General features: G+C 40.0%; 1 protein-coding gene across 1 annotated transcript; it reads right to left on the minus strand.

Moving 5' to 3' along the window:
• Positions 1-1,238: 1,238 nt before the first annotated feature.
• ghrhrl (growth hormone releasing hormone receptor, like) lies at positions 1,239-21,122 on the minus strand. The gene is given in 13 exon segments (XM_068319596.1): positions 1,239-1,946; positions 4,817-4,858; positions 6,108-6,237; positions 6,962-7,053; positions 7,352-7,421; positions 8,872-8,932; positions 9,662-9,844; positions 9,951-10,114; positions 10,781-10,884; positions 11,510-11,601; positions 13,156-13,263; positions 13,755-13,860; positions 21,069-21,122. Coding segments are annotated over 13 exon segments (1,308 nt in total). The 3' UTR covers positions 1,239-1,844.
• Between the last annotated feature and the right edge of the window lie 1,193 nt (positions 21,123-22,315).

A 22,315-nucleotide genomic window follows, 5' to 3' on the forward strand; every position in this document is an offset into this window, starting at 1 on the left:
TCTCTCCATTGGAATGGAAGCCAAACACTCCTTCACAGTTTATCATCGAGCTGAATAAGCAGTTAATCCGGAAGAACGACAAGGGATTTGAGTGTTGTTTAAGGCACAGATGTTGCTAGATATACTGTACATCTGATCAGGACTCATACCCCATCACTTAAAGTTTATTTTCTTCTCAACGCCTGTTGCTTCTGGTCATGGACCACGCTCTCTACAAAATACACTTGCCAACCCTATTGCAGTATAAGATATAAGGTGCATAAAACAAAAAAAGAATATTAAAATTTGTAACAATAGCACAACTAATAATATTGTTTCCTATAGGTGTAACACATTGTTCTGTGTCATTTAAGCTATGTAAAATGAACCAGTGCATAAATGAAAGAAAACACAACTAAACAAAGCTCAGCTTCAGTGTTCCTGATGGTTTTTTAACCTACTCTCTTCATCAGTGGTTCAACCACTACACCCGGAACAACCTCTAACAATGAGGATGATTTAGACATGACAGACAGTACAGACAAACACAAGTTCACTGAGCGAAAGTTGATCTACTTTAACTTGGAGATACCAGCTTTTTCAAAAGCTATGACAATATCACAGAAAAAGGACACAAGAGAGACAAAAACACATCCAAATGCAACAACAGGGAGAAACAACATTCTGACCTTGAAAAGTCTTACATTCAGTTTGAAGCAAGCGGTTCATTTACATAGAAGAGAGGCACAGAACTGGGTAGTCTAGTAATGTCTCTCATATTTTACCATGTTGAAGTAGTAGTTTGATGGTTTGCTCAGGTACAACACAGAATGTGAATTTGAATCCACGTTTTTAAGTCCTCTGGTGAAATGCAGAGGTTTATTTCATGTCTGCCCAAAACACCAACTCTTTTCAGTCTCTTAATCCCAGTTTGTCCTTCCTTAAATGATGGAGTCAGGATCAGAGATGCTGTAAATCACCTCCATACTGTCATGCTGTCATTAATCTGGCGTCTGCAGGTCTCAGGAGCTGTTACTGTTCCCAGTGTGGTGTCCAGCTGTTTTTGGTGGAAGGTTACCGAGCCCAGTTAACCTAAGACCTGTCCCTCATGGCCCCATCAATTGGGGTTGTGAGCCAAAAACAGTCCATGTGTAACTTACTGAACAAACTGACTGCTACTGCTAAATGGACAAAAAAACATTTACAGTCAGAAACAGTTAGGATTTTCTCTGGTTATATACTGCACCCAATATATTTGTATCTTTACTGCAGGACGTACGTCACAAGGAGGCCTGTACTAACCTATAAAATATATGGTACAGTTGTTAGTAAACTATCCTGGCAAATCGAATGTCAGTACTGGCATGGGATTAAGATATCATGTTGCACTCCACGAAATCTCATCTCAGTTCATTTAATTTTTGCCTTGATGCATTATGCAAACAACTTAATGATTTCAGGACTAACAGTTCAAGGAAGTTCAATCAGGATCGGCCCAGAAAAAAAAAAAAAACCTTACAGAATTATGCCTTGTCGATCAGTGTTTCCAATATTATGTGATTAAATTATATAATCTAATAATAATAATGTGAAAGCCATAATAAACTAATTTGCAAGTAATGTGAGCTGGTTGAGTGTACCATGCATCAGAAACTGATAGAATCTTTCTTGGACTGTGAGTAAAGTGAATTGAAAAAATATTCTCCAGTGGAAAGTTCTCTGGTATTTCGGTTGGACTACTGTAGCTCCTAAACATGTCAATCATTAATAGACATTCACCTCAAAAGGGCATGACTGACAAGCACTGCACAAAGACCATTTAGCAGGAATCCTATAGGAAGGGGAAAAAGTATATGAGGACTCAACTAGAGTGGCGTATCCATCTGGCTCCCCTTTGCAGCAGGTGTCCCCACGCCGTAACTCCTCTCCTGCCACCTGAACCAATGAAGGCCCACTTCTTTCTGGACCTGTCAAACACACACAAATGCAAACTAAAACCAAAGCAGTCACAGACTGCAACATCCCACCACACCCCTGAATTCAAAATTTTACCCTGACCAACTTGCATAGGTCAAAGATCAAAGCTAGTGCTCTAACCTACTTTTACAAATCAAAGCACTGGCTTTGATCTATGGTCTTACTCACACTGGCCTTCTCACACTGGTATTCTCCTTCTTTCTATCTTATCCGGTTCCTGAATGTCTTCTTCTTTTCCTTTCGGCTTTTCCTTTCAGGGGTCGCCACAGCGAATCAATTGCCTCCATCTAACCCTGTCTTCTGCATCCTCTTCTCTCAGACCAACTACCTTCATGTCCTCTTTCACTACATCCATAAACCTCCTCTTTGGTCTTCCTCTAGGCCTCCTGCCTGGCAGTTCAAAACTCAGCATCCTTCTACCAATATATTCACTATCTCTCCTCTGGACATGTCCAAACCATCTCAGTCTGGCCTCTCTGACTTTATCTCCAAAACCTCTAACATGTGCTGTCCCTCTGATGTACTCATTCCTGATCCTATCCTTCCTGGTCACTCCCAAAGAGAACCTCAGCATCTTCATCTCTGCTACCTCCAGCTCTGTCTCCTGTCTTTTCTTCAGTGACACTGTCTCTAGACCAAACAACATCGCTGGTCTCACCACAGTTTTGTACACCTTTCCTTTCATTTTAGCTGAAACTCTTCTATCACACATCACACCTGACACTTTCCTCCACCCATTCCATCCTGCCTGTACACTCTTCTTCACCTCTTTTCCACACTCTCCATTGCTCTGAACTGTTGACCCTAAGTACTTAAAATCCTCCACCTTCTTGATCTCTTCTCCCTGTAACCTCACTCTTCCACTTGGGTCCCTCTCATTCACACACATGTACTCTGTCTTACTGCGGCTAACCTTCATTCCTCTCCTTTCCAGGACAAGCCTCCACCTCTCTAGCTTCTCCTCCACCTCTTCCCTGCTCTCGCTGCAGATCAAAATGTCATCTGCAAACATCATAGTCCATTAAGATTCCTGTCTAACCTCGTCTGTCAGCCTGTCCATCACCATAGCGAACAAGAAGGGGCTCAGAGCTGATCCCTGATGCAGTCCCACCTCCACCTTGAACTCCTCTGTCACACCTACAGCACACCTCACCACTGTCTTACAGTCCTCATACATGTCCTGCACCGCTCTAACATACTTCTCTGCCACTCCAGACTTCCTCACACAATACCACAGTTCCTCTCTGGGCACCCTGTCATAAGCTTTCTCCAGATCTACAAAAACACAATGCAGATCCCTCTGGCCTTCTCTGTACTTCTCTATCAACATCCTCAAAGCAAATACTGCATCTGTAGTGCTCTTTTTTGGCATGAAACCATACTGCTGCTTACAAATGCTCACTTCTGCCCTTAGTCTAGCTTCCACTACTCTTTCCCATAACTTCATTGTATGGCTCATCAGCTTTATTCTTCTGTATTTACCACAACTCTACACGTCTCCCTTGTTCTTAAAAATGGGCACCAGCACACTTCCCCTCCATTCCTCGGGAATCTTCTCACTATCTAAGATCCTGTTGAACAACCCAGTCAGAAACTCTACTGCCACCTCTCCTAGACACTTTCATACATCCACAGGTATATCATCAGGATCGACTGCCTTTCCGCTCTTCATCCTCTTCAATGCCCTCCTCACTTCATCCTGACTAATCTTTGCTACATCCTGGTCCACAACAGTCACCTCTTCTAGTCTTTGTTCTCTCTCATTTTCCACGTTCATCAACTTTTCAAAGTACTCTTTCCATCTTCCCATCACACTACTGGCACCTGTCAATAGACTTCCATCCCTATCCTTAATCGCCCTAACCTGCTGCACGTCCTTCCCATCTCTATCTCTCTGTCTTGCCAACCTGTATAGTTCAGTCTCTCCCTCCTTACTGTCCAACCTAGCATACAAGTCATCATAAGCTTCTTGTTTGGCCTTTGCTACCTCTACCTTCACCTTACGCTGCATCTCCCTGTACTCCAGTCTACTCTCCTCAGTCCTCTCAGTGTCCCACTTCTTCTTAGCTAATGGTTGATGGTTGACAAAGGAAAGACCATCATAAACCTTCAAAGGAAGCAGCCGGAGTTGGGACACAATTTAAGGCCCAATTGCCCCTCTGGGTATGACCCCTCCATTTTGCATGCTCTCCTTCAGGGTAGTGTGTCCGATTTTATTATGGGCTTGAGTGATAGGTCTGACTGGAAAAAAAGTGTGAACAAAGACTCCTAAAAGAATAATAAAAGAGATATCCAAGTTTGATTCATGCTCTTTCTTGTAAAAGAATTCAGGGAATGTATAGGTATGCATGTGTGTATGTGTGTATGTGTGTGTGTGTGTGTGCGTGCGTGTGTGTGTGTGTATACATTTGTATATATATGTATATTCAGTATATACACATACTGTATATATATATGTCCATATACTGTATAATAACTATTATATTTATATATTACTATTATAGATCTATAATATATAAATATATAAATATTATGTGTGTGTGTGTGTGTGTATGTATGTATGTGTGTATATATATATATATATGTATATATTACAAGTGACCTTAAGAATCCCCACATCATTGATTTTGTTAGTATATAAAAGAACCATAACCCTCCAACTAATTTTTCAACCCTGGAGTAAAGGACCAACAAAAAATATATATACTGAACATTTCGAAATACAGTATAAGTTTTATACATTTGCATAAGATTTAGAAATAACAGTAAAGAATAAACAGTTGCAAAGTGTCTGGGTCTTATCTCTGATATCTGTGATATCATTGGACAAGTATTTAAATGTGTTGGGGTTTATACTGACCTCATGGTTGAGGAAGCAATATAGAACAGCAACGATGAGCCCCTGTAGGGGACACAGTTTTCATCATTAACATTTTGAATTAACCCACTTCATGAAAAAGGTCATTCATTTGAAGATAGTTGAACTGTCATAGAAATTAAAATTCAAGGTATCTTAATCTAATGTATGTCCCACTCACACATTCACTCAAAAAGAACAAAATAATTATTCGTTTGAAATTGAATCTCAAAAATACACTGCTGTAAAGCATGAATAATGTACATATTATGGATACATATGTAATTTACCATTACCAAGAATGAATGAGGTGTGAATGAAAAATGGATCCAGGGTATAAAAACAAAAACAAAAAGTCTTTAAGTGTCTAAAAAGCAACATATAAATTTAATCCATTATTATTCATTCATTCATCTTCTGAACTGCTTTGTCCGCCTTAGCGGGTCACAGGGAGCTGGAGCCTATCCCAGCTATCTTACGGCGTAAGGCAGGGCAAACTCCGGGAGCAACGCCTGTGCGCCACAGTCCATTATTATTATTATTATTATTATTATTATTATTATTATACAGTATATTCAAAATCACCACATACACAAATAGGATTTGTATTACTACTTGGTAAGTACATATACTTTTTTTTTTACCATGCTATCAGCTGTTTGTTCAGTCCCTCAGGACGAATCCTATTTACTTTACTGATTCTGACTTTATCATTTATCATCAACCTTTAACAAAATTATCAATTATCCCTTTGGTTAATATCATAATACATAAAAATCTAATTGATCAATTACATTTATTGGCTTTCAAAAGCTCCACAAATGAGGACCTCATATTTGGGCTGCAAAGGATCCCACCCCATCCCGTCATATATTTCCCACTAGTGACATTTAGAATACTCAGGCATAAGGTATGCACCTTAGCATCTAATTAAATTAAATGAATAGTTCTGACACAAGTTATTCAACCAATGGCTACAGAGCTTTACATGACAGACTTAACTTAAAGGGGGAAATGGGACTTTCATCTTAAAATGACTGAGAACTGGTTACAAATATATTAAAGCACAGACGGTAAAATGAATTCAGCCTGTGTGTGTGTGTGTGTGTGTGTGTGTGTGTGTGTGTGTGTGTGTGTGTGTGTGTGTGTGTGTGTGTGTGTGTGTGTGTGTGTGTGTGTGTGTGTGTGTGTGTGTGTGTGTGTGTCAGAGAGAGAGAGAGAGAGAGAGAGAGAGAGAGAGTTTTCAGGGTAGTGGAGCAATTTATTTATTTATTGATTATTTAAATGTGCGTACCTGGAAGGATCCCATGCAGAGCTCGATACAGAGACGCAGGTTAACACTGAAGTAGTCAGGAAGAAAATTGAAGAGCATGTAGTGAGTACCAAACAAAGGGATAAGGAGGAGGGTGGACTTAGTCAGGCGCCTGAAAAGAAGATGCAGGAGGTAAGGCTTTAGGGGGTGGTTTAGTGAATAATGCCCCTAACAGCATCCTGTATGAGGACACACTAATCATCACAGGTCAAATAAAAGTGCACTTGTGTTGGTGTAATATTTTTTTTAATGCACCAACACAAAACACGTGTACAAATTAATTATTTGTACACAGCTTTTGGGAAATATAGCAGCAGGAGCGTTCATTAAGACAGCATTACAATAGGAGCGTAGAGGTTATTCTTTTGTGTGTTGAAGTTCATATTAATCAAGTGATGCAATAGAAGCAGGTATCTATTAATTTACATTTGGTATGTGTTCTATAAAAATTCAGATGTCCTTCATGTCCCTGAAGACCTCAAGCAAAACAGAAATTCAATTTTGATTCTGAAAAGCCTCTTGGTTAAGTAGATGTGACTAACTAGTTTGAGGTTGTTTATTGACTCAATGAATTATGCATCGCTCATTATGGAGGATCAACTGTTTCCACATCTGGCATATTATTTTACTCAAAAGAATCCTATTGACAGTTAAAGAGCATTGCAGTGAATGATGGGGAAAAAAACGTAAAAATTTGATTAGACATAGCTTCTGTTTAAAATGCTCTTCTGTATGAGTGTCTGGTTTTCAGTGCAATAACAGCTTAAGTTGGAGATGCTGCATTAGCTCAGTCACTCAGACTGTGTCCAAGACTACGCCTGCAGCTAAAGGATTACCGGTACTGAGAAGAGTTATTAAACTGGATCAGCCGAGGATTGAGCTTCTGTATCAGGATTCTGATGATGTTCATGAAGAGCATAAAATTGACCTGATGATAGAAAAAGCAAAAAAGGTAGGGAAGAAAAAAGAACTTTAATGACACAGAATTTTGCAGCTACTCTAGCAAAGGTCACTCACAACTGTGTGATATTTGAATGCAATGACAATGATATGGGCTAGTGTGTAATTGGTACTTTGGATCTTTGTATTTTCATTCCATTTCCATCCTGAGATGCACAAAAAAGATTTCTCCGAATCATTAATAAGGCAAACAAATTTTCGTCAAAACAGTTTGTGCTTAATTAACAGCTCATCATTTGTGGTGTTCAACACATGGGAATATTTACTGCTATAGACACAACAATTGGTCCTTTGATGATCCACCAATAGGGAGAGTCCTCATTGATGTCCCAGCACCTGTATAGGAGGATATTTAGAAAGACGCACTTTAATAAGTCTGGAAAAGCTTTATTAGTGTATGATATAATACACCAAATCCAAAAAACCAGGACTGCTCTGTAAAGCACCACTTAATCAAATGTGGTGATTTCGTAATCCTTTTTGACACTGACTTCAATTTAAGTACATAGTTCATATGTTATACCTCATAAGCTTCACTGATTTCTGTTAATATGTTATTCTTGTTCTGAGTTGAAGCATCAGATTTCAAAAGCAGTTGAGATAGTCACAGCAAAAGACTTGGAAAGATGTGGGATGCTCAAATGCACCTGATTGGACCATTTCACAAATGAAGAGGCTCATTAGTATCTTTGAATGGTTCAGTCATTCACCAGCCAAGATAGAATGAGATTTACCATGGCATGGGAAAAAACTCCACAGCATTTCTCAAAGCTCAAGGGCAAATAATTTGACTTTTTTTTACCATCTGCAGTGAAACTTTTAGAATCAAGAGAAATCTTTTCATGTGTTGAAGACCAACACATTAAAGCTTGTGACCAGGAATCACCAGTGTGATTCTGTCAGACATATTAAATTATTAAATTATTCAGCACATCTTCTCAGTTTTCATTTATGGCTTTCATTTATGACATACAGGATTAGCAATAATATTTTCTGCCATTCAAGCAACTCTTTTCCGGGGAAATCTATACTGATTCTAGCAAGAAAATGCCAAAACATTTTCTGCATAATATAAAAGAAAATTCTTTCAAAGTGAAATAGTTGAGACCGGCCAGCTTGGACACCAGACCTGTCCCTGGTTGAAAATGTGTGGAGCATTATGAATCAATGCAACAACAGAGACCTTGGAGTATTGAGCAACTCAAGAAAGAACAACATTTTTAGAGCTTCATCAATCAGTGCCCTCTTCCCTGATGTGTGTATGTTTAAATGTGTATAAAAAAACAGGAAATATAAAACTATCATTAACATGAACTTGTCCAAACTGAAATGTGTTGCAGGCATCAAATCAGCCATACAAACTACATGAAAGATTGCACAATGATTGTTTTTTTATAAATATGATCAAGTTTATTTGTCTGACCGTACATATTTTTGCCTTTTACTGAAATATATTGGATTTAGGTTAAAAAGGATTTCGAAATCATCACAATATACTTTTAACCCATTTTATATCACATCTAAACATTTTTGGATTTGGGTTGTAAAATGACTCTTAACTGTGAAATAAATCTCATGGTAGAATTACATAACTACTCCCCATTAAAAAGCAATTATAAACATATTCTACATTGTATATTATGAAATAATTTTATGTTCTCTACTGTGGATTTATTGCGTTGCTGCACATCTGACTGCAATGTTGGTCAGCAAGTTGCTTTGTGCTGTAAATACTGAATATATCAATAGTAATTGTGCGTATGAATATTGAAGTGGATGTGCATACTCTGTGTCCTCAAAGTACACCCTGGATGCAATCCATAGGATGATGAAGAGCACAGGCACACCTGTAGATAGACCCACACAAAAACTATACTGTCAGTGGGACACAATAGACAATTGACATTTGAATATCTATATTTCTAATATCTGCACTGATCTGTTCAATACAAAGACGCAGGAAATTGAAGATTCATGCACTACACATCTTGACTTCCTGCTCCTGCTATGAATCTTCCATATTCATTGTAGTTTGCAATATAATTTGATTTCCAAACCACAAGCAGGGCTGGATGAACTGATTAGTGCAAGGCACACAGTGTGAGTGTTTATCAACTCCAAGAATCCTAACAGTCTCTGATGCATTATATTAGATGGACAGTGATAAAGCCCATTGTTCACTTCCTGAAAAGAAAAAAACACCAATTCTGTGCATGATGTACAGGCTGCAGAAACAAGCTAACACGTATGAGTGCACTTTTTAAATTTTCAGGCAATTAGTTTTGATTGCTTTTCTGCTCCATCCTTTAGATTTAGGTTCCTTAGATTTTTACATTTTATTTTATTTTCCTCTAATTAAGCATCTCAGCTTGCAAATATATATATATATATATATATATATATATATATATATATATATATATATATATATATCATATTTATATGATTAATAATGTTAATCAATGATCCACTCTTTGTAATCTTTTTTTTTTCCTACTGGAACATCTCTTATTGGAAACAAATCCTGCTGTTCAACATTGTGAAGTTTGAGGAAGCTACACATAGAGATTTCTCACCCCATCCCAGCAGGCTGAAGCCCCAGAGGCATCGTCGACTGTGATAGAAGGATGAAAGAAGTAGGGAATTGAGGTAGAGTGCCTCCACCAGAAGCCAGAAAAAGTTTGCCATTACACAGTAGTGGCAGAAGACCACAGACGCCTTACAAGCAAACTGAAAAGAACAGGAAGTGAGACAAGGAGCTAGAGTGAATCAGTAAGACAAAATTAGTAGGAAAGAGAATGCAAAGAGAGAATCGCATAAATATAGGTAGAGGAAATTCTGCACATACAATTTTCTTGATATTACTAGGAACCTCGTGATCTCAGTGGCGTCTTACTGTAGAGAGGGTGCAGTGGTTGGTGTCGTCACTTGAGAACAGAGTAGCATCCTTTATGAATACCGCAACAGCTTTCAGGATAAAGGAGGTGAAAAGCTGGACATGAATAAAATTCCTGGCACAATGCAGCCTCCTGTTGAAAAATCAGTAAACATAAACACAACTCATATACTGCTGTCTTTAATGAAACATTTAAACATTTAAATCACACCATACAGAAAGAAAATAATGATTTTGACCCTGTGATCTGTCTATTTCTAGGTGATTATTTAATGTCAGACACATTGGACAGAGTAAAAAGAAGGAATTATCTTTTTTTTCTATCTGTTCATCCTTAGTGAACTGAGGCTGAGAATATATGAGGAACCAGTTGATCAATGGGCAATTTTACCTGTTCATTCCACTCCAACTGGACGTAGCCGTCCCTCTCTTAAGGAATCACAGATGAAAAAATTGTTTTCTTTTTAATACTGTTACTGCTGAGCTAATCACCAGCTTACAGACATGGAGAGCGGAATCAATCGTCTAACTCAACTACTAAATACAAATGTAAGGACATTTCCCAAACCACATATATAATGAGGTTTTAATAAGGTAAATGTAAAACATCTCATATGGTGTGACTCGTATTGCATTTCAAGCAAAGGACTTTGACGAATGCTAAAACTGATCAGGGCTCCCTTTTTTAATTAGCATGTATCAACATTCTTATTTTGCCTTTATGTGACAAATGAAATGAGTTTACCAAATGAAATGTCTGTCATTTTGCTGGACAAATAAACTTTGAAATTGTTCCTACCTGAAGAGCAACAGAATCACCACAGCAACAGCCAGCACCACCAGAGAGAGGCTGTAGCCGATGGTGTATATCACCTTCACTGTGGCAAAGTATGATTGCTCTATCTGAAAGCAATATGGGAGATAAGAGTATAGGATTTTCAGGATATTGTTCAATACTAATTTAATGTCTCAAAATGAAATCGAACTGCAGAGCTTGATTCTTGACAGCAGGAAAGCTTTTTCTTTATATTGAAGTTGAGTCCAATGGCAGTACGACGCAAGCAAATTCCTGTTTTGTATAAAAAAAGAAAGGCTTAAGTACAGCTCTAGCAGAACCTCTAATTAAGACTTTCCATCCCTACTGTTTGAAGACTTAAAGGTTGGCTTTAAACTCATGACAGCAGATGTTCTCTTTAGCCCAAAATGTAATTTTCTGATAATGATCCCTCAAAAAACATTGTTCAGTAGCAACATTCTTTCTTTGTGAGATGAGAACATTACATGTACTACCTGTGTGATGACACTACAAACGGATTTTCACCTGAGGTACATTTATATTTATATTATAATTTCAAACATCTAAAAATGAAAGTATGGGTCACAGTTTTGTTTCAAAACAGTCTGTTGAAATTGCATTAAAATCTGACCTGCTAGTGATGTGGTATTTCTACCCTAACCATCTCCTTCATTTGTCATGCTGTCTTTGTCCTTCTCCCTTTTGTCACTTTGTACACTCAGCAACTCTCACCTCAGGAATATCATCATCTACACCACAGGCAACGTGGTACGGTAGTGACAGTCTGGACCATCCTCTGGTGGTGCAATTACGGCTCACTGAACCTGAGATCAAACAACAAAAAGTCAAGCAAGACTTATGAGTGACAGAGGGAGCTGTGATCTATCAGCCCCCCAACCCCACCCACATCCATTCTATTTTAACATAAACACAGAATTAACATTCAGAGCAAACCATCACTTTGCGTCACATGGCTTCACCATGCACCATCCGAGAGCTGCCACCTTATCGTGGTGGGGGAGTTTGAGTACACGAATGATCCCACGAGCTAGTTGTCTGGGGCTTTATGCTCCTGCTAGGGTCTCCCTTGGCAAACAGGTCCTGGGTGACGGGCCAAATGAAGGGCAGCATAAAAAACCCTATGACGAGTAAAAAATAAAGGACCGTGATGTCGCCTGGTATGGCACAACCGGGGCCCCACCCTGGAGCCAGACCCAGGGTTGGGCCTCTGCCAATGGGGCCCGGCCGGGCTCCGCCCGAAAAGACCAACCTCCGGTGGACTCACCACCCAAAGGATTTTATCTCTGCTTTTTGCAGACGATGTTGTCCTGTTGGCCTCATCAAACCTGGACCTTCAGCATGCACTGAGACGGTTTGCAGCTGAGTGTGACGCGAGTGGGATGAGGATCAGCACCTCTAAATCTGAGGCCATGGTTCTCAACTGGAAAAGGGTGGTGTGCCCCCTTCTGGTTGGTGGAGAGTCTTTGCCCCAAGTGGAGGAGTATAAGTATCTTGGGGTCTTGTTCACAAGTGAGGGAAGGATGGAACGTGAGATTGACAGACCGATCGGTGCAGGTTCTGCAGTAATGCAGTCACTGTATAGATCTGTCGTGGTGAATAAGGAGCTGAGTCGCAAGACGAAGCTCTCGTTTTACCAGCCAATCTACGTTCCTACTCTCACCTATGGTCATGAGCTTTGGGTCATGACTGAAAGAACAAGATCCCGGATACAAGCGGCTGAAATGAGTTTCCTCCGTAGAGTGGCTGGGTGCACCCTTAGAGATAGGGTGAGGAGCTCAGTCACCAGGGAGGAGCTCGGAGTAGAGCTGCTGCTCCTCCACCTCGAGTGGAGCCAGCTGAGGTGGCTTGGGCATCTGTTCCGGATGCCTCCTGGACGCCTCTGGGGAGCTGTTCCGGGCATGTCCTACCGGGAGGACACCTCGAGGAAGGCCTTGGACAAGCTGGAGGGACTATGTCTCTCGGCTGGCCTGGGAACGCCTCGGGCTCCCCCCCGAGGAGCTGGAGGAGGTGTCTGGGGAGAGGGAAGTATAGGCATCCCTGCTGAGACTGTTGCCCCTGCGACCTGGCCCCGGATAAGCGGTGGATGGATGGATGGCTTCACCATGACTACAGATTCAGATGCATTTATCATTGATATGCTGTCAATCTTCACAAAGAACTTATCTAAAGTATTTCCTGTTTGCTAATTTTATTGTAAAAAAGTTAGTCATGGTTTGACTATCTCGAAACCAATGACTGAATCAGTATAAAAAACAAGCACAGAATCACCATCATATCGAACCACCATGATCAAAAATATTTCCTTTCATCAGATCAATAACTTCACTTGGTATTTCGTTTGGCACTTCTTTTATCACCTGTGTTGTTTTTGAAGATGGAGAAGATTGCAGGACAAGCTCTCTGGATCGTCTCTCCAACGACTCCGTGAGGCCAGCAGGTGACCTCATCCCAGAAGGGCAGACAACCTTTTTTAGTAGAAAGTAAAATGAAAATAAGCATGTGTCTATTGAGGTGGTTAATCAAAAGAGTGTATTTGTACGTATAGCCATCTAACATGTACACATAATGTAAGATGAATGGGTACTCATGGAGGTTCATTATAGGTAAATGGGATGTATTAAGCTCATGCACAACCCTCGAATGAGCTGGTAACCTCTGTCTCTTAAATATGGGAACTGGGACAGCAAAGGATGAGCAGTTATAGAAAATAATCGGAATTAGGAAGCAGTTACTATTCCCAAATAACCTCTTTATCAATTCCATACATAAAACCTAACTTATGTTCTCTTCTACAGGCTCAACACAATCGTAGACCACCCAGCTGATGTTCCGTTGAGACACCATTGAGACTAACATTCTGACTTAAACCCATACTTGCCGTACATATAACCAATATATTTAATCTGACAGTTATAGCCGGGCTACTGCTGGCGATATTAAAACGGAACTCACACACCTTCCATGCTTCTGTTCCCATGCTCTGAAATGTACTGAAGGCAGCCACGCTCCTCTTCCTCCAGCTGAAATATCAACTCACATTCAGGGTGCAGGCTTGACAAAGCCTAGAATAGATAAGGAAAGAAGGATGGAAGGACGAGTGGATTGAAGGAAGGAAGGAAGGAAGGAAGGAAGGAAGGAAGGAAGGAAGGAAGGAAGGAAGGAAGGAAGGAAGGAAGGAAGGAAGGAAGGAAGGAAGGAAGGAAGGAAGGAAGGAAGGAAGGAAGGAAGGAAGGAATGCTCTGTTACAGTATAAGTGTACAGTAAAATAATGCAACTGTATAAAACAGAGGGAACTCATTTATATTTACATGATTTACGATATTGTGTCTGAAAAAGAATCATGTTAGTATAAACTTATTTTGCAGGTTACCAACTCAAAAAGTAATACTTTGGTAAAATCCAACTATTTCTGTCCGTGGCAGTGGATAAATTGATCTTCCACACTGCCATGCACCCTCAGGAAGGTTAGAATATTGATGGACTAAGTCAGTCCATAAGGACTCAGATGATTGTTTTGGCTTCCGACAGTTCTGGACTCCTTCCATCTATGGCTGCTTCGAGTCTCTTTTCATTGCTCATTCATGCATTTCCTGCTGTCAAAAAAAAAAAATCAGAACTACCGGATTTTTCCATTTGACTGCCATTTATTTCAGATTTGAACACATGACATGTTTTTCAGCAAGGAAAGGACTGCTGTTGAAGGTGGAAGGGTGGGTAATAGAGGAAGGATAGGAGGTATGGGATTGTCATACTCCTGGTAATTATTCCTTTGGCTGTCAGGGCACTGTGATAATAAACTTGTTCCTCAGCCTGGGCAAGTAAAGATTTCCTATCAAAAGAAGTTAGAGATTCGATCAAAACAAGCTTAGAAAGAATTCTTGTATTGTGCCAGGGCAGAATATAACAAGCCAGATGTTTCTGTGGGCAGTGAGACCTGCAGAGACATGGGCATTCAATGCTTTGATTATTATCAAAAGGAAGAATTCCCTACTAAGGTTATAAACGCAGCTTGTGTGAAAACTGTCTGCCAGAACTGTGTCAAAGCAACAACATTTGACACTGGTGTGCAGCCTGACTGCGTTCAGCATCGATATATTAAACTTTTTAAAATTCAGTTCAATTCGGAAAACTTTATTTGTCCCCAAGGAGCAATAGAAAGCATATAAAGTAGTAAAATAGACAATAAACAGAAATGTCAAATATTCACAAGTATGTGCAAGGAGCTAATAATAAGATTCTAAAACTATAAAACAATAAAGGTGGGTACACAGTGAAAATATAATGGTGAAAATGTCTTGATTCATATTTATATACATTACAATGAAGTTCCCTAAGTCAGAAGAAATACAGTTAAAATTTGTTGTACTTTGTCATTTTTTCCGTCATGCTCCCCATGACCTCATGCACACTCAAATCTGAATATTGCAACACACATCTTTTTCCTGATACAAAACAATGTTTTCCATGTTACCGAATTACAATATTTATCTGTTTTTCTTAAAGTACCCATAAATTGATAAGTTGATTTTTTTTGTTTTGGTTTTACTTTATAGGCCAGTGAACACATGAAATTCACTAACATGTTGTTCACAACTGACAGATGATTAATCATCATCCCTCTTTATTTTCTGATGGTGAATTGCTTTGAAGTTTTAGCTGAGTCCTCTGATTTTATAAGATTCATCTGGATGGTACTGAATGAGACAGGTTGCAGAAGATCATCTCTATAATTGATTGGCATAGTATACAGACTTCTGTCTTTGCGGTGGACAGATCCATTTCATTTTGACAGATCCAAATGGAACAAGTACAACCAAATACTTCAGCAGCAGAAACTTCAGAAGAAACAGTTGACTCGAGTTGAGTGACAGAGACCTTGTGGACCACCAGTGGAGAACACCTGGAGTTATTTCTTGAAATTACATGGCAGAGTGTGCTCTGAATAGATATAGCTTTTTACTATCAAAAAACGAGAGAAAAAATTCTTAGAAAACTACTGGAATTCAAGCCTGGTGATCAACTAAGAATTTAAAGCCAAACTAATGCATGTCCAAGTAGAAATACTATATATCAGGATATATTAAGAAAAACTAATGGGTGAAACCTGTTTCCCTTTGTCCAAGATTGACTTTGACTCTTTCTCGTAAGTAACATGCCTCCCGTACAATAAGAAACCTCTGATGTGTTATCTCTGCTCTGTCAGTGAGCTACAGATGTGTTTCAAGCCAGCGCAAATTGTTACCAGTCCTCTTTGCTCCTAATGCAATGCTAATAATCTAATGAGAGGTGCTGTTGTGCAATTTAGTCAGCAATTACAGCTCTTCCTGTTCAAAGGCAAGACACGGATGCATGAAAAAAATGATTTACCGACATCCAGCAGAAACACTGAATTCACAGAACTGGAGTGTGCAGCCAGTTTCAAGGTGATGTGTGCATGCACATATAGTAGTTGAAATTCGTTGTCTAGTTATTTTGTTATGATGTAACGAGTTAAGGCATTTATATTCAAAGAAGAGAGAAAAACATGGGACAAATGGTACATTGCATGTCAGACGAGGAGACGTGTACCAAACATTATTCTTCTTCTTTTCCCTTTAGCTTTTCCTTTCAGGGGTCGCCACAGCGAATGAATTGCCTCCATCTAACCCTGTCTTCTGCATCCTCTTCTCTCACACCAACTATCTTCATGTCCTCTTTCACTACATCCATAAACCTCCTCTTTGGTCTTCTTCTAGTTCTCCTGCCTGGCAGTTCAAAACTCAGCATCCTTCTACCAATATATTCACTATCTCTCCTCTGGACATGTCCAAACCATCTCAGTCTGGCCTCTCTGACTTTATCTCCAAAACCTTTAACATGTGCTGTCCCTCTGATGTACTCATTCCTGATCCTATCCTTCCTGGTCACTCCCAAAGAGAACCTCAGCATCTTCATCTCTGCTACCTCCAGCTCTGTCTCCGGTCTTTTCTTCAGTGACACTGTCTCTAGACCAAACATCACTGGTCTCACCACAGTTTTGTACACCTTTCCTTTCATTTTAGCTGAAACTCTTCTATCACACATCACACCTGACACTTTTCTCCACCCGTTCCATCCTGCCTGTACACGCTTCTTCACCTCTTTTCCACACTCTCCGCTGCTCTGGACTGTTGACCCTAAGTACTTAAAATCCTCCACCTTCTTGATCTCTTCTCCCTGTAACCTCACTCTTCCACTTGGGTCCCTCTCATTCACACACATGTACTCTGTCTTACTGCGGCTAACCTTCATTCGTCTCCTTTCCAGGACAAATCTCCACCTCCCTAGCTTCTCCTCCACCTCTTCCCTGCTCTCACTGCAGATCACAATGTCATCTGCAAACATCATAGTCCATGGAGATTCCTGTCTAACCTCGTCTGTCAGCCTGTCCATCACCATAGCAAACAAGAAGGGGCTCAGAGCTGATCCCTGATGCAGTCCCACCTCCACCTTGAACTCCTCTGTCACACCTACAGCACACCTCACCACCGTCTTACAGTCCTCATACATGTCCTGCATCGCTCTAACATACTTCTCTGCCACTCCAGACTTCCTCACACAACACCACAGTTCCTCTCTGGGCACCCTGTCGTAAGCTTTATCCAGATCTACAAAAACACAATGCAGTTCCCTCTGGCCTTCTCTGTACTTCTCTATCAGCATCCTCAAAGCGAATACTGCATCTGTAGTACTCTTTTTTGGCATGAAACCATACTGCTGCTCACAAATGCTCACTTCTGCCCTTAGTCTAACTTCCACTACTCTTTCCCATAACTTCATTGTATGGCTCATCAGCTTTATTCCTCTGTAGTTGCCACAACTCTTGTTTCACTGAATATATGCGAGAGGAGGCTGTGGAGACATTTTATTCTAAATAAGAACGATGCTTTGAAAGCCAGAGGAGAGCACCAATGGTAGAGCATGAGGGGACATGTCGGGCTAATGCATTTCAACTGCGTAATAGCAGGAAGTGAGACATTATGTTGCATTTAAGGGACAGAAATACAGATCCTTCAGATAAGCATAGATAATATTTGCTAAATGTCCGGCTGCGGGCCTCTTCACACTGCAAATTTAACATGTGATTTGGTGCATAAATGGCCTCTAAGAGGTGAAGCGCATTACCCACCAACTAAAAGGACCACTTGATTGGGCACACTTTGTAGCTTCTGATTCCTGTTTTCAACAAGAAATGAGCCGTACTTGTGGCAGCTGCAGTAATGCTGTTGTGCAAATAACGCGAATCCCAGATCAGAAATAAGGCACCAACACAGCCTCTTCAGTTCAGATATTGGGTATGTTGTTCAACATTCGTGTGAAACAGCCTCAGCATGTCATAGTTCTGCTTTTGTATATTTTGCTGTTCTCTCTCTTTCTCCCTCATCTACAGGTCGAGTCCAGGTGGGCGTGGAACTCTCCACAGCGGCCGGGATCAGGAGGCACACCTACACTTCATTAACAATCAGATGGCTACTTAATCCAGCCTCAACGCTTCCCCAACGCCAGATGGTTCCTTTTTTGATTTGTGTTTTACCATTCTCTGGTGCTGATCTCCTACCTCTTACATCGCCAGTTTACTCATTGAGAAATCGATTGTGTGTTTCTTTCTTTGCATGGTGATTTTGTGTTTCTTCAAGACTTTGCTCCTCGTGGAGATTTTCACTTTGTACTTTTGTATTTTCCTCCACATGGTGTGGGGTTTTTTTGTACTAAAATCAGATTAATTTTGCTCTGCATGTGGATCCTGTCTCTATTTAAACATACCCTAACATAGTAGTGTCTTATCATATTTAGATGAGACCATGAAGGCAAGTCATGTGTGTAGTGTGATGATAAAGCTTTACAAAAGAAAATGCTCAAAGGCTGAAACATTTTGGGATGGGATTTATCGTTAGACCTTGGTTTCCTTGGTTTGATTGGTTGTTTCATCAAGAAAAACCATGGCAACCTTCTAACCCTGCTTCCAGGGCATGTTTTGTGATGCTTTCTTCATACATGGGTAACGTACAGCCGATTTGGTGAACATCGAATATCAAGATGATTTTTTTTCTAATGTGGTTAAGCAACACTTCAAAATAAGGTTATAATTAATTCAAATGAGAGTTTATTAATGTAGTATTCATGATATTATTTTTCAAATAATTCACAAAATTATTCCACAGGTGGGAATTTGCATTTCCAAGCTGCCAGCATGTTGGGTGCTATTGTAACATAGAATGTAAACTAATCTTGCAACAGGACCCGTCACAGAATGGTCTGTGTTCCAAATTAAACATGCTGCTTTTTTTTTAGTTTATGAACCAGTAACGCATCAGGTCTTACATAATTTTACTTTACTTTTAACAATTCTGATTCTGTTATATTGTAGACAGCAGTATTTGTTTAGTGTTCTGACTGGTCTGTACTTTCATTATCAACTTTTTTTAAATCATAAATTGTTCTGAATGTGTAAGTTTGTATACAACAATATTAAGTAAACATGGCCGAAATGCCAGGTTTTTTCAGAAGCACTTGTTCCTTTATCATTTGTGGAACTGAACGCTACATAAAACGTTCTGATCAAAGTCAAAAGATTTGTAGGTTCACAGAAAGTTCCATGCTGTGAGATAAATTATGATAGCACAGACTTGTGACTACCATCCAACTGTAGCTGAAACTGCTGATTCAGATGTCATTTGGCATTGGGTTGAAGATGGTTTACACCCTGGATGGGTCTCCAATTCCAATTTTACACCCTGGATGGGTCTCCTGTGCTCTCCTGACTCATTTGAAAACAGGCAGCCAAGAAATGTAAAATCATTCCATTCTTTCTTTTCCTTTTTCTCACAGGTAACACAAATTGACAAATTTCATATTTGAACATTTACTGTTAGTCGTGTTTCTGTGACTGTGATTCTGTTTGAAATGTGTGTGTGTGTGTGTGTGTGTGTGTGTGTGTGTGTGTGTGTGTGCGTGCGTGCGTGCGTGTGTGTGTGTGTGTGTGTGTGAGCATGAGTGTTATAGACCCAATTGTTGATTATGATTCTCTGCAGTCCAGAGCAGTGAAAGAGAAAAGAATGAAGTGGTACACAGGGATGAGCGGCTGCCCTGTTTCTATTTTCTCTCGGTCTTGATGATCATCATACAACTTGTTTGCCTGCTTCTCACATCTCTATTACATTGTGAAAATTAGCGGGGCGGCAAATAATATAAAGCTGTTGATTGAAATAAACCCCTATTGTGAGGGTTGTGTGAATGCCCATGCATGTACATAGTTTGCAGCTTGGCTTGCTTCACACGGGCAAGAACTACATTTACTGTAGATAGGAGATGAAGAGTCGTCATTCAGTCAGGTTTATTTTCTTAAATTCAAAACAGGTAGCATATTTTTGTGCATACATGCATTGTAGTCGTTTAATGAAAAAATCTCAAGGAGAGCACATATTCTGACATGTCAGTGAGGGATGTTGTCCTGCCTGCTGGTTCTCTGTCAGTCACCAGGATTCAGAGACCCGCTCACCTTGGGTAACAACTATGGGGACTTGATCTTCAGCCAGGGTCTGAAGGAGACTTAAAAAGCAGCGGGACCCTTCAAGAATGTCAACACAGCACGCAAAAGCAAGAACCAGTCAGTTTCAACTATTTGTAGAAAGGTAGTGTGTTAAGTTGTTCATTTGTACACTGTATGCCATGTATGCAGCACACACACCCTCCACTCAGTCAGTGTACAACGAATTGATTATGAAGACACGCACACGTCCGCGGAACAACATTAAGGTGTCTGTTCAACATTCTAGTTCAAGTTCAAGCTATACAAAACATTAATTTAATACACAGATCGTGTTTCCAGAACAGTTTTAGAAACTCCTACTGTGACTGTCTTGATGTAATGATGTCAAAACAGTGGTTTTGGAACGACTGGATAACAGAACAACTGCGCATCAGGAACATCTGGACAGACGCAGTGCGCTCTACAATTTGGCGCACATCCGTTACCGCGTCGTAGTTAGAGTTCCACAGCCCACCCACTCATGAGTTCACTAAGTTTAGAATCTCTGTAGTACAAAGTGACGATTTCTGTTGCAGTGGTTTAGTTGGAAACATTTTTTTCTAGTTTTTCTTTCTTGTCATTGAGGTAGTAAATTACGCATGAATAGTCATAATCGTTTAGCGTTTCAAACAACTCTTAATCTGGATGAGAAATGTTATCTATCTCCCAAAAGTAATAATTATTTTTCTTATTAAATGGGAATAATTACAGTAAATCACTCACAGCTGGAGCCAAACACAAAGTGAGGAAAATCCCCCTGAGGTGAAGACGCGACATGTTTTCAGGATCTTTCATCTTCCTCCGCGCAACACTCCTGAAGCACTGGGTGTCAGTCCGTCTCTCTTTTTCTCCAGGTGTGAACTGGATTTAATATTTATCAAGCAACAGAAATACAATGTAGCGTTTCTTGTATTTATTTTCAGAATAAAAGCATCACTCATAAAATATCCATAAGAAAAAGGTTAAATATTTTTAAAGCCTTGCGAAGATCTACCTTCAACAACACACTTAAAGATCAATTAAATAATAGTTGTTGCTTACATATTATCGATGGAATTGAATGTACTTCTCCTGACACATGTAATTTTGTTTTACTCAAGGAAGAGCAGGTATCGACTTGCCTTCAGTTTTTATTTTGAAGGGGAAGACAAACCTTTCAAGGGAGACTGAAGTTCCTTCTTTTAACTGGAGACAAACTGCAACCCTGTGGTGTCCATGGATGGACCGCCAAACGTCTAAAACCTCATCCTCTCGCAGATTTATCTTCTTAATTTTGATTTGAGTTTTTGGGTTTGTTATTAGAGAAGACAATATCTTATTTTATTTTTTATTTTTTTAGATTAAAAGTTAGTTTGTAATATCCATAACACATCTCATTTAATTTGATTTCCTCCATCCATCCATTCCATCCATCCATCCATTCCATCCATCCATCCATCCATCCATCCATCCATCCATCCATCCATCCATTCCATCCATCCATCCATCCATCCCATCCTGGGTGGTGTCATTATGTCAACAGGCTCAGGAGCAGGAACACTGTCTCACTCCTCCAGGGGAGGATGCCAGCAGGCTGGATGAAAAGTGAGTCCCTTGCAGTCTGGGTTGACCCCAGGGGCCCCTTCCTTTTGGATGTACTTGAATGTACCTTGTCAGATGCTTGAACCACCTGAACGGGCTTGTTTTGATCCATTGAAGCAGGTCTTCTCTGATTTCCCTCTGGATTCTTGAGCTCTTCATCACATCTATTTTGGTCAGTACCAAGAGTTCATGACCACAGATGAGGGCTGGAATCTAGATTGAGGAACTAATTTATCAAGAGAAAATATTTAATTGATGAGAGTGGACTATGGCATACACAAACAGCTCTGCGGTCTGAGTTTGGAAGTTTGAAATCAAAACCATGTGACCTCTATGAATTTGGCCCATTTACTGTAACAATGTTTTTCCTAGAAGATTTGAATGAGTTC

The sequence above is a fragment of the Antennarius striatus genome, chromosome 7 (genome assembly GCF_040054535.1).
Source record: "Antennarius striatus isolate MH-2024 chromosome 7, ASM4005453v1, whole genome shotgun sequence".
Taxonomy (NCBI): domain Eukaryota; kingdom Metazoa; phylum Chordata; class Actinopteri; order Lophiiformes; family Antennariidae; genus Antennarius; species Antennarius striatus.